The sequence below is a fragment of the Bubalus bubalis genome, chromosome 23 (assembly GCF_019923935.1).
Source record: "Bubalus bubalis isolate 160015118507 breed Murrah chromosome 23, NDDB_SH_1, whole genome shotgun sequence".
In the NCBI taxonomy this organism is placed as follows: Eukaryota; Metazoa; Chordata; class Mammalia; order Artiodactyla; family Bovidae; genus Bubalus; species Bubalus bubalis.
Window position 1 is genome coordinate 37,045,410 of NC_059179.1, and position 17,422 is coordinate 37,062,831.

Consider the following 17,422-nt stretch of genomic DNA (forward strand, 5'->3'; position numbering starts at 1 on the left):
AGTCCCCATTCTTGGCTCTGCCCCACCAAGTGGCCAAGCCCTGGCTGATCACTTACGGAGATGCTCAATGATGCTGTCGATGGTTGGCTTAAAAAGGGCATTCATGGCATCTGGACTCATCCTCAGCATCCCCTGCGAGGACCACTTGACAAAATCCACACTGTGGGGCGGGCAGAGAGAGAGTGAGAGTGTAGAAAGGATACCCAAGTCACGGGCCCTGGCAGAACAGCTGTCACGTCTGAGCGGGCAAGGGGGTCTGAAAGTCCAAAGATCCCTTAGTAATACCCTAAACCACCAGGATCTAGACCTTTAGGAGCTTAAAAGCTAAGGCACAACCTCTTCCGTTTCTCTTTACTTTGGGCTCTGGCCAACCCTCTCCTGATACAGTGAAACCTAAAGTCTAATGCAAAAGACAGGGTGATAATTCATTCAACAAATATTTACTGAGCACCTACTCAGTGCTCAGTAACCCACAACAGAACCCACAACAGGTTCTGTTGTGGACTCTGGGGACAAAGCAGGAGCCAAACTTCCCTGCTTTCGTAAAGCTTAACTTTTTAGTGCATAATCATAGCTAACACATAGATAGCACTTTCCAGGTCCCAGGCATTGTGCTAAGCATGTATGAATTCATTTCACCCTCACAGCAACCCTTTTAAGTAAGTGGAATTATCATGCCCATGTTCCAGATGAAAAAACTAAGGACCAGAAAAGTTGAATCACTTTCCCAAGGTCACACAGCAAGCGTGTAGGACTGGAACTCAGAGTTCACACCCCCTTCCTCCCTCCCATCAACATCTTCTACCCCCTAGACTGTCCTGAGCCAAATGTGAGCCTGACTCACTTGCTCTTTCTCAAGGCATGTTCCACGCTGTGTCCCCGGAACTTCTTGTAGTAGTCAATGAAGGAGAAGGGCAGGGTGATGTTCAGTGGGTTAGTTCGGTCTGGGGCAGCCGCCCTTTTTCGAGACTCAAATGCAATCATTAAGTCAACCCAGGCCGCAGGACGCTTAATTTTAAATTGCTCAATAAAATCCTCTCCAAATATCTTACACAGAAGCTTTTCGAATTCATAGTCTACTCCTAAAGATCCATAGGGTCCACCTAGGTCAAGAACAAAATGGGAGAGCACTCTGTTAAAAATAGAAACAGAATCCGAAGTCTGAGTAGCAGCCTACCCTGGGTTTTGCCAAAGACAGTAGCCTAAACGTGGGCCCACTTAGCCAGCAGACCACAGCTGTGTGTTTTTACTCTTTAAAACCCTTAGGTTCTTCTTATTCCACATGGGAAAACTTTCCTATAAAAATCACTTGTCAACCATCGGTTTAAAATTATTTACATATTAAATAAAATCAATGCATTTAGCTAATTGGGAACATCGTGGTATTCCTGCCCAAGAAATCTAAGGACTGAGTCTGTGAAGCCAGCAGACCTCACCAAGTCCTTGTGATCTACTAATTAGTCATCCTTTCCATCCCCACTAAGAGGACAAGCACGTTCTTTGGTTTTGGTGGTCTCATCCTGGGATCTCCATGGAAAACTTAGCCACAGCAACAAATCACAGGTGATGATCATGGCCAGGATCTGAAACAGGCTCACTTTAGGCCTGGACCCAAGTTATGGCAGTTTGTGTTTAAAGGCCATTTAATGGCATTTTGCTCTCTGGTCTCACACATCCATACTGCTCATAATCCCACGTGCTGATGGCATTGAAAGAATGAGATGCTGACAGAAATCAGAAATGAGTAAAACAGCTCGGGTATGAGAAAATTAGCCATTTTCCTCATTTTCTCAGGCTTACCTGTTGCTTTGTACAGTTCTTTAAGATGTCCCTCTGGTAACCGTATCTGATGGACTGTCAGGTCTACGGTGCCACCGCCACTGTCCACCACCACATACTTGTCACCTGGTACAAAACAGCCATCCTTTATACAGACCACTTGTCCACTGTGTCCTGGAACAATCTGGCAGGTGATGATGGGGTACCCAGCTAAGCTCCATCAACACCCATTAGTACAATGGTTTTGCTAATTAGGAGCACAGCGAGTTATTCATGACTAAAGAGAATGAGATAATGTCTGCCTAGAAATCCCGGTTAAGCATGGACTGTGAACACAGATGAATGAATCTTTACGACTAAAGCATTCATGCCACACGACACTGCATACCTGGCATGTACAAGTTGACAACTTCCTGCCAAGGTAACAGCACCATCGAATGACCTGCTGTTTATAACACAAGGCTTACCCTGGAACTGGTGAGTTCCAGCTCCTATTTTTGTTCTGAAGAGCCTATATGGTTTTAGAACATGCAAAATTACAGCTCCAAAAAGAGCTCTCCCTGGGCAAGCAGGTCTGTAAAACCGATTTGGAACATTTTCCAAAAGTGTAAAAAGAACAAATAGGAATGCATTTTTGCCAACACACACACACACACGCACACACACACACACACACACACCCCCACCCCCACAAAATCCAGCAAGGGCAAAGGACATTCAAGGACACTACCTTCCTCCAGCTCGGACCAGATTTCTCCTATGACATTCTCCACCAGAAAGGTCCGACTCTGCCGATTACGTCGTGTGTGTTCCTTAGCTAGTGGCCAACACAAAGAAAATAACAACGGGTGAGAAAGCATGAAAGAGCCGCAGTCCCTGAAGTCAGTGGAGGTGAAAGAGCGTGGGAGGTTTGGGAACAGAACATTTGGAGATCTTGATCGGAATGATTACATAAATACAACATGGGGAATGACAAAGCCAGCTCTTCCACAGCAAGGAGCTATTTCCACCGGCCTCCATCTATTCATCTGCCTGGAGCTAGCCAGTGCCCTGCTGAAAAGCTCACCGTGGTGAGATTCCCTTCCTCCAGGAACAGTTTCAGGGGAATGGAAATAAAATAGGTCAGTTTCCTGGCTCTGCTGCCCTAGGGAGGAAGCTGTCTGCCAAATGGCCTGCAGTGCGCTTGGTTAAATAATTTCACATCAAGGATCTTGGTCTGATACATGGAATGCGGGGTATGTTTTCCTATCTGGGTCTGGGATAAACCGGCCTGGAGCCCTTTCCAGACTCAGTTGAAGTCGATATGCTCTTCCGCCACAAGGTGGCGCGGCTGAACCTAGCAAAGCCGGCGCCGCCTTTTTCCTGCACAATGCGGGACAACCTAAGGGTGGCTGGGGTACTCAGTGGCTGTGATGCCTTGCATGGGTATTTCATCTCCCGCTGGCTCCCGACAGCCCCGTGAGACGGACAGGGCCCAAATCATCGTCCTGTGCTCAGATGAGGAAACCAGGTCAGGGAGGTCAAGGGACTTGGCGTTCCCACAACTCTGTCTCGCAGCCTGATATGAACCCTCAGACGGTGGACCCCCTGCCTTTGAGACTTAACAATTTAGAGTGAAGTCTGAAAACGCTGAATAGGAATGTTAAGAGGAGGGAAAGATGCTGTGAGAGGGAGCCTGGGAAGCACCAGAGCACAGGCACGATGGGAATTGGGGCAAATCACTTAACCTTTCTCGGCTTCAGTTTCCTCATCCATAAAATGGGATGATACTACTTGGCCCAAGTTCCACGCAGGCTGAGCAGGCACTGGCCCCCTGGTTTGTTGTCAGCACCCACTGTGACACCAGGCACACAGTAGGTGATGAGGAAGGCAAAGCACCAAGTATGAGACAGTGAACTCAACAAATGACCCCCACCATGAACAGTTCAGAGCAATCCTGGTTTTACAGACAAAGGCTCTAATCTACCACTCTGCGCCCCACCAAATCTTTAGTCCCTCAGCCCTACAAATCCATCTGCTGCTTGTTATCCAATAAAGGACCCTTGACCCTCCAGCTTCCTTCAGCAAGGAGCACAGTGTTCACAAGGCAGCATCTCCTCTGGGGATTAGAATGGCAAACATCAACATCGGGCCATCCTTAAGCTCCTCAGGCCGTCCCTGATTAAAGAGCTCCGGCAGGCCTGGGTGGTGGGGGTCCCAGGACTCAGGGCTTCTCTCCTATGCCCAGCTCCAGATGAACTTACATTGAACACTTTGCAGTGGGGACTAACTTTCCAAAACAGCCTAGGTGGCCAAGAAAAGGCATGTGTAAAAAACGGCCAAGCGAGGCTAGTAAAACATGTTCTGAGCACTCAGAAAATTCTGTTTTTCAGGCAAATATGCCCAAGATTGTGAAAAATGTAGCCTTTACTAATGTCGTTAAGTCTTTTTGGAGTCAAATAATACCAACAGTAAACCCTGCAGTGCTGGGGACAGAGTCTATCAGGGAGGGGCATCAGAGGGCAGAGAATGGCCCGGGGTGGGGGGGCTCAGGCTACTGATGCCATCCTGGGTACCCCCTGATTAAGCACTCTGCCAGGCCTTCCCACACAGCACTCTGTCCTTCTGGGAGGGAGGGTCTCACCAAAAAGCAAGGTTAAGATGGAACCCCTGCCTCACTGACCCTCTGAGGGGTGGTGGCCAACAACATGAGGATTTCAAAAACCAAAGACACCCCTCTGAGCACAGAAAACAACAGCAAATTCCACAAGGCACAGGACACAGACATGGAGCAGTGTGGGCATGATAGGATACATTAAAGGAGAGAGAAACAAAAACTCCTGAGCTCCTGGGAAAGGCAGGCATTCTAACGGTTCCTCCTATGTGAATGTTGTGCTTAAGAAGTGTCAAGGAGAGCTGTGCTCAATCAGCTAATTCTGGCATGAGCGGCTGTCTATGAACAATTGAGTAAGGATCAGTATATGAAATAGAGAGCCCAGTCAGACATTCCTCTTTTTTCCAATTAAAACAACGATCCTGAATATTTAAAACGTGAATGCATTGGGTTTAGTTAGCAGTGAGGCTAGCCTTGTGAGAAAAAGGCAACTCGAGCCCCGAGACTTGGAGGGAAGCCTGTTTCCGTTTGCTCTGGGTGAATCAGATCCAGGCGGCGAACACATGGCCCTGGCGGCTGAGGGGGCATGGCCCTGGCGGCTGAGGGGGCAGCAGCCTACTGACAAGCGAACTTCTTGCCATTGTCTCATGGCTCAGGTTCACAGACTCCTCCATCCTAGGTTAAAAATGAAAAGCATGGCCGCTGGGGCAGAGTCACCTTGTAAAGAGGAAGAGAGCCCTGTCTGGATAGGAATGTGTGCCCGCCAAGGGTGAGCCTGGGGCCCAGTGTCCCAGGCAGTGCAGAAATAGCCTTCAAGCTGAGGAACAAGGAAAGCTCGGGACTAACCGGTGACAGTCCTCACTCACGTCATCCCTCTCCTCCTCCAGGACCTGGGCCTTCCAGGGCAGGATGGAGGTGGGCTGCAGTGATGGGGTGGGGCGGGGGGGGGGGGGGGGTGTTGCCCTTGAAGTCCTCACTTGGGCAGAGAGCTCAGAGCTGGGGTGCACAGTGCCATCCCCCACAGCTCCTTAGCATTCGTGTTCACCCACGTGGCTCTGACTGACCCAGGGTATCTGCAGACACCATGGCCCTGGACAGATCTAAAGAGCCCTACATTCCAGGGAAAACAGTTCTGAGGAGCAAGCTTCTGAGCAACTTGCATATAGGTCAATATCAGGTTTTTCCACAAATTGTCACAGAATTTTTGGCCAACCCAATATTGGAGAGAAAAAAGGCCCTTAAAATGCCCAACCTGGGTTTCCCTGGGCTGTGCTCCTTCCCACAGTTAAATGAGCGTCAACCCCTCAGGGAAAGTCCGCCCTTTTCACCTCTAGCCTCAACTCTCACCAGGTTTATAGTTAAGATTCACAATGAGCACATCACATACAAAGTGGCCCTAATGAATGAGTCAGCAATAAATCAACAGTCTTAATGGAGGCATTAATAACAGGCCAGTGGAATTAGATTAAGAATCAGTTAATAGGAAAGACTTAAAAGCTGAGTAAAATGCATGGCCAAGAGCCACTCTTGGACTGCTCTCATGTTCTTGGGAGAGAAGGGTCCTCCCTCAGGCACTAGGGTGGGTGATGAACAAGGGTAACCACTGCTGAGTTTACAGTGTCCTTGGAGGGGCCGGGTTGGGGGAGGGGGGAGCTGAGCACAGAGGTACTTAACTCCAGCCTCCTCCAGAAGCATCTTGAGGTCTCCTGGCATCTTGAGGGCTCCTGACGGCCTTTGCAAACTCTGAGGCAGAGAAACATGCAGGGGGCTGAAGAGGGGACAGCGGGGAGGGGAGAGAGAGAGCAGGTACCCTGTGCAAACCCAGCTCCTACAGAGTCACTGGGGCTGTGCCCGTTGACCGCGGCCTTGCTGCTCAGATCAGTCATCTGGTGCAGCCGCAGCTTCCGGCAGTAGATGGAGGCTGCCTCGGGCTCCAGGGCAATGATGAGCTGCTCCGAGTTCTCTGGGGAGGCCAGGCCTGCCTGGAAGACAGAAGGCAAGGCTGGGACCCCTCTGAGGACACCCCCACCTTGGGTGTGAGCACCCCCAAGGAAGGGGCACTCATCCTCTGCTTGTTGGGGAAACTCCCTCCACAGGCCCCTGCAGAGCTTAAAATCGGGGGTGACTGGGTGCTGAACCCTAAGCCAGGTACCCAAACATCCCAGACTGGGCAAAGGAAAGAAAGTGAAAGTGAAGTCGCTCAGTCGTGTCCAACTCTTTGCGACCCCATGGACTGCAGCCAGCCAGGCTCCCCTGTCCATGGGATTTTCCAGGCAAGAGTACTGGAGTCGGTTGTCAACGTACAAGTATTCTTGGCAAGTGTCAGGCTTTGTGAGTCTCAAGGCCGCCTGCATGTTTGGCCCGCTTGGCCCACAGTTGAGAAGCCCAAAGGGGCAAAGGACTCAAAACTTAGAAAACCAACCCAGGATGGAAGGGCGATCATGGTCTGTTTCCGGCTCCAGAACTAAATGGTAGGACCGAGGCCTAGCAAACACCAATGGTCGGCGGCCTAGGAAACAGAAAGGCCATCGCCGGGCCTCAGCTGTGCAAGAATCTGAATCTGCTATGTGGGCATCCGACCTGTTATCTCCGGAGCACCGAGGGGGCTCCAGGAGAAAGCCCCTCACCCTCACCCTGGAATCCACAGAGTCCCCAGGTCGTAGATGCGGGGGAAAGCCCACTGGCAGTTATCCTGTGCAAAGCCCCTCTCCTGTTCACAGCAGATGTGCGTCTGCCCCGTGACGCCTGGCTGGCTCCAGCCACAGCCCCTCCAGGCCTCTCGAAGGGCAGCCAGGGGACTTTGGGAACACCCCTCTGAGGCTGCACAGAGACACAGACCGGTTTGGCCTTGACCTGGAGCACAAGGTGTGCTTGCTTGTTGAAGCTGCCCGTGCGCATGGATGTCCTTGGTTGCCAACACAACGGGAAACTAAAACTAGCTCGTTCCGGCACCGCTGTGTTTGCTGTCTTTGCTGCCATTTCCCAGGGAACCCGGGATGGTCCCCGGGTGCAACATCCACTTTGGAGAAGGCCCCCAGTTCTCCCCAGGCCCCAGGAGAAGGCCCCCAGGCTCATCTTGTCAGCCAGGGTCTGCCTAACATCACACTCGTAAATGACCCATGGGGAAGAGCCAGCCTAGGGTCATGAGCAGAAAGGGCTTTGGAGGGTCAATTATTGGGCAAGGAAGGGAGGGGAGTTGAGGTTAGAAATTGCAGACAACTTTTATCCAACTCCTTCACTTTATGCAGAAAGAAACCAAGGCTTGGAGAGGTAGGGTCACCAACTGTCCTGGGTTTCCTGGGACACTGATCTCTCAGTGCCCAAACTGGGACAGTCTTGGCTCCAGGGTATCCAACAGAAGTGAGAGCCAGCCCAGGCCCCACAGACTGGCTCTAGAACTGGTTCTGAGCCTCCTGCTCTTAGTAACTCCAGTTACTGAAGTGGGGCCCAGGCTTCCATGCTTTGACAGAACTCCTGGGTGCCCCTAACACTCCCCTCCTGAACTGGTTTGAAGGTGCGATCTCCACTCATTTAGCCTGGGGCAGGACTGCCTATACCTGCTGCCATCTGTTCTCCCGAATAACCGTATTATCACACATGAACCAATCAATTAGGTCTCAGATACCATCAGCCGGCAGGTGACAAAGTCTCTACTTCGCCAAAACTAAATGTCTGCCAAGGGCAGAACCCTTCTGGAAGACTGTCCTTTACAAAACCAGATGGAACCACACATGGCTTCACCCTCCACCGGGAACCTGCCTCCTTCCTGCCTCAGTTGAGCCCAACCACACAAGCAGGATGTTGCCCATCGGCCGGGCCCCCAGGTTGAAGAGGCCAGGTCTGCCCTGAGCTTACACGGGTCAGTGGGTGATTGACGCAGGTGTGTGCCAAGATTCTGGTCCAAGGGATTAAAGTGCCCCCTCCCCCAGCCTCACTTTCTCGCAGGATCTCATCAGACATCCTCAGTAAAAAGGCAGCCGAGGGTTAAAGTGCCTGATGAAAGACGCCACGGGTTACCCACGGCAAGTGCTGCCAGGAACAGGGGAACCTCTGAACCTTTCTCCCCAGGATCCCAGAAGAAAAACTCCAGAGTGACAGCAGGAGGAGCCCTGTCTACAGCACAGTGCTCGTGGCCTGGTTCTTCCATCCTCATAAAGCCAAGACCCTTCTAGACCAGGAGCTCACAGGCCCGGCTCCCACCACGTGGACTGAGGAAGAAGGAAAGATGAACAACAACAGCAGGCCCAGGATACACAAGCCTCTCCTGCAAAGCTCAGGATGGGAGGAGGCTGCGGAGGGCAGAGCAGAGGGCGCCCGGGACTCGGTGTGAAGGAGGAAAGGCACGTTCCTGTCTCTCGGTCCCGTCAGCCGGCCAGGCGGTGCCCACATGGCTGGTGAGAATAGCTGGGTCCAGGGCCTGTCTGGGGCAATGGGGACTGCAGGGGACAAAGGAGCAGAGAAGACAGACATCTTCATTCCTCTCCAGGCCTTCCCGGAAATTCTGAATAGGCTAACTTACATGTGAAACATCCATGGAAAATCACATCAAGTCCAGAGGAGTGAGGGGTCTTGAGTAGAATGATACAATTCAAGGGTGTCCAAGAGTCCCTTGGTGTTTGACTGAGATCACCTCCCACCGGGATGCTCCCACATCCTGAAGATGTGAAAGACTAGCAGACTGATCCGAATCTGCCCCCAAAGAGCCGGGGCTGCACCCCTCAGGGGACCATTCATCTGTCCCTCCCCAGCTGGACTGGGCTCAGCTCCACAGCAAAAGCTTTGACCCATTTCTGTGAGGAGTTCCCCACGGTACCCGGGTGAAGATGCAGATGGAAGCGGAGGTGAAGAGGACCCCAAACCAGAGGGGAGGGAAAGGCAAGTTTGGGGGTAGGGGATGGCCTGGCAGTGTCTGGGAGGCCCAGGACCAAGTAACCACACTCCTCTCCTTGAAAGAGCCCCTGTCCCCGCTCCCCAGCAAGACCAAGGTGCCATGTCCCCACCAGCCAATGCTCAGGGAGGCCACAGGCAGAGCGGAGAGAGAAGCCAGAGAAGACAGCTGTCTCTACACAGATTCCATATCCCCGGGAGGCTTCTCGGAGCTGCCAGGAGACTCAGAAAAGGAGGAAATGCAGATATCTCCGCCAGCCTCTTGCAAACCCAGATGTCTTTCTCTCTGAGCAGGATGCTGTGCCCTGAAATGCAAGCTTAGTTTGTCTATAAAACCACTCCCTGTCCTCAGCAGAAGTCCCCTGGCCTAGGGGCTACAAGAGACCCCGGGGGTCTTTGCCTGGGATCAGTTCAGGGTCAGCCAGGATGGAACAGCTCACTCTCCGCTTCCAGTAACTCTACCCCTGGAGCTGGTATCCCATGGCCACAGTTCTGTTCAGTGTGAGCTCTCCCTCTGCTCAGCAGCCCCCCACCGCCCCCCCCCCCGGCCCAGCACGTGGCATGTTCTGCCTCCCACCGTTGATCCGTGCAGACCTGTCTAACTTCTCCTGCAAGAAGGGGTGTTTTCAAAGGGCAGCTGTCAGGTCTTCTGGCCCTAAAGCACACAGTAGGTGCTGAGAGGGCAGCTGCCTGATGAATGAATCGCCCATCCCTCCAGCTAGGCTTTCTGCGATTCTCGGGCCCCTCTCAAGTGAGCTTTGCAGGCATGATCTGAGGATTCTACAGTCAGAAAGCCTCTGAACCAAGAGCAGTCTCCTCCATCTGACTCTCCACATCTGGGCCAGCAACAGCTCTGTCGTAGTATTAGTTTTTAGAGCTCGGTTTCCTGGTCACAAGCTCCACTGGAGGGGCGGCGGGGTGAGAAAACCACACTCCAGGGAGGCCAAGGACGAGGGCGGTTACCACCCCGACCTCTCTGCTCCTCGGCCCTGCAGTCAGCCAGGAGAATCTGCCAAGGGGCTGTGTCCACAGCTGCGTAAAAGGCCCAGCCTAGTTGAGTGTTTGGCTGGCCTGGCATCGATCGACTTGCAAAGAGCTGCAGCCGCAGGGCTTCTGAGTGTCACGGGGTTGGGTTTCTTTCTTGATGTGATTATCTTTCACTGCTTGTTCAGAAAGGGAGGCAAATGCAAGCTCTGTGTTAGATGAGATCATCATGGGTATGGCAATATAATTTATTTAACAGGTGTCTGGAACCTATGAGAGTTACACATTTTAAGCAAAATTCATCTAGAAATACACTACACTACTTCCTATGCATGATTCATGCAGGACACAGTGGAACTGTCTCCTATTCTAGCTCTTTTCTGAGGGCCTCAGAAGAGGCATCAGCTGTTCTTTCTGCTGCCATCTTTCCAGTGAATGCTCTTAAAGGGTCTAAAGCTGCCCCAAGAAGGTGGATCACAAAAGATGGAGCTTTAACCCACTTCTTCAGCAATCACTTGACACAAGAGGGGTTTGCGGGGATTCACAGATGAAGCTGCCCCCATGTCAAGTGCTGGGCAGTCCTCACTGGCCGTGAATCACAGACCTTCAAGTTTAGGCCCCAGGCCCACTGCCCTTGCAGGCCTGCTTCTCCCCAGGATTGCTTCTGTCTCTCTTCATCCAGGCCTCTTCCTCCTCCACCAGGCTGATGGGAGGTTGACATTCAGCCACGTGACAGTGCCATGAACTTGCACCCAGGAACCTGGAAGGAGGGGCTCCATTTGCCACATGTACGCAGGGTGGGCTGACCAGTTTCCCAGCTGCCCTGATGGAAAACCATCCTGCTCGCCCTGCCTGTTCATCTGCGTGAAGCCAGGCCGGTGGGCCGTGCTTCTGGTGGAAGGGCTGCTGGGAAGGCTCAGGTCTCAGAAGCTGGGTGGGCCAGGAATTGTCCTTTTTGCTCAGGTTCTTTATGTGTCAGATTTCTTCAGAGAAAGAGAACCAGTAGAATGTTTGTATATATAGAAAGGGGTTTATTATAAGGAGTTGGCTCACATGATTGTGGAGACTGACAAATCCTAAGACTTCAGTCGGCAAGCTGGAGGCCCTGGAGGGCAGACAGTATAATTCCCTTGCCAGCAGGCTCAAGACCAAGCAAGAGTCCAGTTTGAGGCCAAAAGCAGGGGAAACAATGTCCCAATTTGAAGGCAGGCAGGAGGAATACCCTCTTACTCTATCTAGGAAGGTTCAGCCTTTTGTTCAAAATCAGGCCTTCCAACTGATTGGATGAGACCCACCCACCTTAGAGAGGGCAATCTGGTCTATTTAGTCAATCAATGTAAAATGTTAATCTCATCCAGAAACACCCTCATGGCAATACTTGGAATGATATTTTACCAAATATTTGGATACCCTGAAGCCCAGTCAAGCTGACACATAAGAAGATTAACAGCCACCATTCTCACTCTGTATAATAAATGGGAGGTGAGGAAGGAAGAGTTGGAGAAATGCTAACTTGGGAGAGTAGCAAACTCCATTCACTTTGTCCTGAAGACTCTTCCAGAAGATAGGCTAAAGAGGGTGCCCCTAACATGCTACAGACCCCTTCCCAGAAGTACAAATGGCTTCAATGAGCCACTTGGATGTGAGCAATTTGAGAGCAGGGCCCCTGTCCCATGACCTGAGCACCTATTGCATCCTGGAAAAGCAGGCTGCTAGCACAGGCTTGTTTAATGAATAAATGAAACAGTGAACAAAGAATGAATGAACAATTGGTCCCTGCCATCTTCAAATCCATCCAGTGACTGTAAACTGAACACAAGTATCAACAAGAGCCCCAAATTAAGCTGCACAAACAGTGCCCTGGACAAACGTTACCCGGTAAGGAGAGGACAGATCCATTGGCAGGGCATCTCCTGGCCTCAGGAAGCAAATCCTCCCATCCCTTCCATCCATGCTTGTCACCTGGGCCCTGCCCAGGAACTGCTGGCCCTCCCACTGCCCGAGGTGCCAAAGCCCAAAGGACACCCCATCCACTCCAGCCTGGCTTCCCCCTTGGCCTCCTCAGTGTAAGGGGTCTTTCCCTACACTCCCCAGCTACCCACCCAGAGAGGCATCCTTTAAAGAGCTGGCCCAGGACTTCACAGCCCTGACGAATCTACCAGTCTCTGCACCTCTTACTTTTTCAGGCTAAAAATAAGAACTGTCCCGTTTCCAGGTCACATGTTTGTTGCTGAAGTCTTCCTGAGGGCTGGAAAATGAAAAAAGTCCAAACGATGAATCTTGAGGATCCTTCCTGGGAAAACTCAGGCCCCTGGATAGTGTGTCTCAGCAGACACCTGGGTCCCTGGGTCCCGTCTCTGGATCCTTGGACTCTGCCTGAGGGCTGACACCTAGGAAGAGCTCCCTGATGCCCAGGGCTCCCGTGGGCAGTGAAACTGCACTTGAATCTCTTCCTTTTTAAAGAAGTTGTCTGTTTCTGGAACTTCTACCCGCTTTCTTCGTCCCTATAAAAACAAATCTATTTTTGGCAGATGCATAGACTGAACCAGATTCTCACGCTGAACAGAGGAAAGGGAGAGCAGAGGAGACAGGCTGGGGCAGTGGAGGGAAGGAGCGGAACAGGGGTGGGGTAAGGAGGGGACACTGTCCTTCCCTGAACTGGAGTAAAGCCCCAGGCATGGAGGACAATTTAAGGTGCGCCCAGGCCCATCTGACTGGTGCTCAGTGTGTGTGTGTGTTAGTCGCTCAGTCGTGTCCGACTCTTTCGGACCCCATGGACTATAGCCTACCAGGCTCCTCTGTCTATGGGATTTTCCAGGCAAGAATACTAGAGTGGGTTGCCATTTCCTTCTCCAGGAGATCTTCCTGACCCAGGATTTGAACCCAGGTCTCCCACATTGTAGGCAGACGCTTTACTGTCTGAGCCATCAGGGAAGTCCATGTGATTTTCCAGGCAAGAATACTGGAGTAGGTTGCCATTTCCTTCTCCAGGGTTAGTGCTCAGGGTGGATTCAGTTGAGGTTTTTGAAAGGAAAGGTCCATCCTTTCCTTTGAGTCTGTGGCCACACACTCAGCATTAGAGGTGTGTCTCCTGGGAAGGGCAGCTAACTCCAGGAAGCATGGCAGAGGACATGGGTGATGTTCCCCAGCCTGTTCAGGTGGAAGGTTCTGGAAGCTGACTCCCAGGGTGAGCACTCATTTATTAACCCAGGGGACTAAGCACAAAAGGATCCCACTCTGTCCCGGGATCATAATAGCAGGTCAATATGGCTGGCTACTCCCACCATGAAGTCAGCCCCTCATGGGAGCCCCTCCGTGGCACAAGTTGTCTGCAAGTGTGAGGGGTGGAGGCCACGAGGGTTAGGGTTAGGGTTGTGGCCCCAGTGATGCCCTCCAGCACCCATGAAGGATGGGCTGGCCATTGGTGCTGCTGGTGCTCCTACTGCCCAAGGTGCCGAAGCCCAGAGGACACCACACCCCCGCCCCAGAGCCTGGCATCCCCCTTGACCTCCTCACTGTAAGGGGCTTCTCCCTACACTCCCCCGCTACCTACTCAGAGAGGCAGCCCTTGACCTCAGAGAGACAGGCCTTGACAACAAGACCTGGAAATGAATAAAGCCAGAAAGAAAACCAATGCCAGCCCCTCCCCTTGTCCATCAGACCCCTTATCCTTGCCAGGGAGGAAGCTGATGAATGAGAAGGCTCCTGACCTCCTGGCTGTGGGTGACCTCTCGCTGCCTCCTGAGGAGGCCTCTGAATGCTGGGGGTCAGCTGAGTGGGGTGACGGCCAGCACCATGTACATCTTGGGCCCCCACCTGCACCCAGCCCTGTGCTCACCTGGTAGGCAGCTTGTCTCATGAACTGCTTGGCTGGCTGCTTCCAGATGGCAGGCACTGTGATGACCCATCTGACATCAGAGTTCTCGAACTCCGAACCGGCCTGGTCGCTCAGCTCCTGAAGCCAGAGAAAATGCAACAGGTCAAGTGGGCAGAACTGGTCCTCCTGCGGCTTTGTCGAAAATCCAGGTTTCTTGGCCACAAACTTTTGGGGCATCTATTCTGCAGCCCCCTGAACCTAACCAGCATCAGGAACAAGAATCCGTTGTCTGAATTTTCAGCAAACAGGGAGCTAACCAGCTCCTTCATTCACTGGATGTGGCTGCAGGTGGAGGTGGGCAGATCTGAGGCCTTTGGTCACTTTCTAGTCCTGTGATGTAGGGCAAGTGACCACCTCTCAGGCCTCAGCTTCCTTATCTGCACAATGGGGATAAGAGTAAGCTCATAGCATTGTTGGGAGGATTGATCGTTTTCTCAGAGCTCCACTTCCTGACAGCTCCCTCTGCCATGTCAGTCTGTTAAGCTCCTTCCATACCTCATCTCCATGAACCCACTTGAGAACCCTGTCTGGAAGAGGAAGGCACGGCCCCTTCTCTACAGATGGCAAACTAAGGCCTAGATGTGCTCAGCATCTCTGTGATGACTGACCAGCTAGAAAGGAGCAGAGCCAAACTCTGCACCCAGACCCGGGTCTGTGTTGACACTCAAGGCCAAGAAAGGTCTTAACAAAATTGTTACTTTTGGTCTCGGATCTGAACAGTGCCTGGCCCACAGGAATGTTTAGCAGCTGGTGGCATTTGTTATCAGACTTGTCACTCACTCACCTTACTGCAAGCCCAGCACATCAGGGGGGTTTTCCTGGCAGGCTGGGAAGGGTATGAGCAACATGACCTAGAAAGAATGGTGCTGCCCTTGACTTTCAGTTAATGTAAAACCTATCTACACACAGAAACAGGCTCACAGACACAGAGATCAGACTCGTGGTTGACAAGGGGAAGAGGGAGAGGACGAGGGATGGACTGGGAGTTTAAGGGTGGTAGATGCAAACTATTACATTTAGAATGGATAAACAATAAGGTCCTGCTGCACTGCACACGGGACTATATCCAGTCTCCTGGGATAAACCATAATGGAAAAGAATATATTTTTTAATGTATATATGCATGTAACTTTGCTGTACAGCAGAGACTGGCATAACATTGCAAATAAACTATACTTAAAAATAAAAAATCAGTGAGACCCACCTGGATAAACAGGATGGGTAGAAGCATCAGAGGTCTCAACCAGGCCCATGAAGACAAAAGAAGACCTCTGATCAATGCTCACGCCACCTGCCCCTCCCCTCCTGCTCCCACATTCCCCAGACAAATCTGAACTCAAACCCGGTGCTGGCGTTTTAGTCACCAAGTCATGTCCGACTCTTGCGACCTCAAGGACTGTAGCCCTCCAGGCTCCTCTGTCCATGGGGTTTCTCAAGCAAAAATACCGGAGTGGGTTGCCATTTCCTTCTCCAGGGGATCTTCCTGACCCAGGGATTGAACCCATGTCTCCAGCTTGGCTGGCAGATTCTTCACCACTGAGCTACCTCAGAAATATATATATATATATATATATATCTACATATGTATTTAGATATATATATACACTTCAAATTCTTTTCCATTATAGGTTATTATAAGATGCTGAATAAAATTCCCTGTGTTATATATAGGTCCTGTTTTTTTCCATTTTATACATAGTAGTGTCTGTTAAGGGCTTCCTTGGTGGCTCAGCTGGTAAAGAATCCGCCTGCAATGCAGGATACCCTAGTTTGATTCCTGGGACAGGAAGATCCCCTGGAAAAGGGTTAGGTTACCCACTCCAGTATTCTTGGGCGTCCCTGGTGGCTCAGATAGTAAAGAATCCCCCTGCAATATGGGAGACTTGAGTTTGATCCCTGGATTGGGAAGATCCCCTGGAGGAGGGCATGGCAACCCACTCTGGTATTCTTGCCTGGAGAATCCCCATGGACAGAGGGGCCTGGTGGGCTACAGTCCACAGGGTTGCAAAGAGTCAGACATGACTGAGCGACTAAGCACAGCACAGCACAGTGTCTATTAATCCCAAACTCCTAATTTATCCCTCCCCAACCCTTTCCCCTTTGGTAACCATAAGTATGTTTTCTATGTCGTGGATCTACTTCTGTTTTATAGAGAAGCTCATTTGTATCATTTTGTAGATTCTACACATATGCGATACATGATATTTGTCTTTGATTTACTTCACTAGTACAACAATCTCTAGGTCCGTCCATGTTGCTGCAAATGACATTATTTCATTCTTTTTAATGGCTGAGTAATATTCCATTTTTATTTGTACCACATCTTCTTTACCCATTCATCTAGTCAATGGACATTTAGGTTACTTCCATGTCTTTGTTACTGTATAATAAATAATGCTCCTATGAACCTTGGGGTGCATGTATCTTTTTAAATTTGCATGTATACTTTCATCTTTTCTGGATATATGTCCAGTACGATTGCTAGTAAAACAGTCATTTTCTGTTTGTGTCCTTTTTTGTGTTTATTTTTTTGATCATGTTTTATTTCCTTGAGGGCTTCCCTGGTGGCTCAGCTGGTAAAGAATCCACCTGCAGTGTAGAAGACCTGGGTTTGATCCCTGAGTTGGGAAGATTCCCTAGAGAAGGGAATGGCTGCCCACTCCAGTATTCTGGCCTGGAGAATTCCATGGACTGTATAGTCCATGGGGTCGCAAAGAGTCAGACATGACAGTGACTTTCACTTTCTGACAGGAGGTCAAGATGGCAATCTTGGACTGCAAGGAGATCAAACCAGTCAATCCTCAAGGAAATCAGTCCTGAATATTCATTGGAAGAACTGATGCTAAAGCTCCAATACTTTGGCCACCTGATGTGAAGAACTGACTCCTTGGAAAGGACACTGATTCTGGGAAAGATTGAAGGTAGGAGAACGGGATGACAGAGGATAAAACAGTTGGATGGCATCAGCGACTCGATGGACATGAGTTTGAGTAAGCTCCAGGAGTTGGTGATGGACAGGGAAGCCTGGTTTGCTGCAGTCCATGGGGTTGCAAAGAGTCGGATACGACTGAGTGACTGAATTGAACTGAACTGATTTCTCTGTAGGTCTGCATTGGGCTGTAAAAGTAGGTGAGACTGTAATGGGTTGAGAGGGATGCTAAGGGTGCCGCCTATATTAACCATCCAGCCTATTTTAAACTCTTTAAACAGGAAAAGGCTCAAAGATGAATGACGGGCTTTCCTAGCCATATGGAAAGTTGTCTGGTTGGGCTGTTTGCTCACCAGAGGGTGGAGACCAGCTT

General features: G+C 50.9%; 1 protein-coding gene across 2 annotated transcripts in view; it reads right to left on the reverse strand.

Annotated features, from left to right (window-relative positions):
• The window catches only part of HSPA12A (heat shock protein family A (Hsp70) member 12A), a 174,468-nt gene that overhangs the window by 5,329 nt on the left and 151,717 nt on the right, over window positions 1-17,422 (reverse strand). For both annotated transcript variants that reach the window (XM_006071686.3, XM_025273991.2), the window contains 6 exons: window positions 14,082-14,198; window positions 6,183-6,354; window positions 2,510-2,596; window positions 1,801-1,905; window positions 845-1,103; window positions 57-160 (listed from right to left, as the gene is read on the reverse strand). In XM_006071686.3, the coding sequence (XP_006071748.1) occupies window positions 57-160; window positions 845-1,103; window positions 1,801-1,905; window positions 2,510-2,596; window positions 6,183-6,354; window positions 14,082-14,198 (844 nt within the window). The remainder of the gene's footprint in view (window positions 1-56; window positions 161-844; window positions 1,104-1,800; window positions 1,906-2,509; window positions 2,597-6,182; window positions 6,355-14,081; window positions 14,199-17,422) is intronic.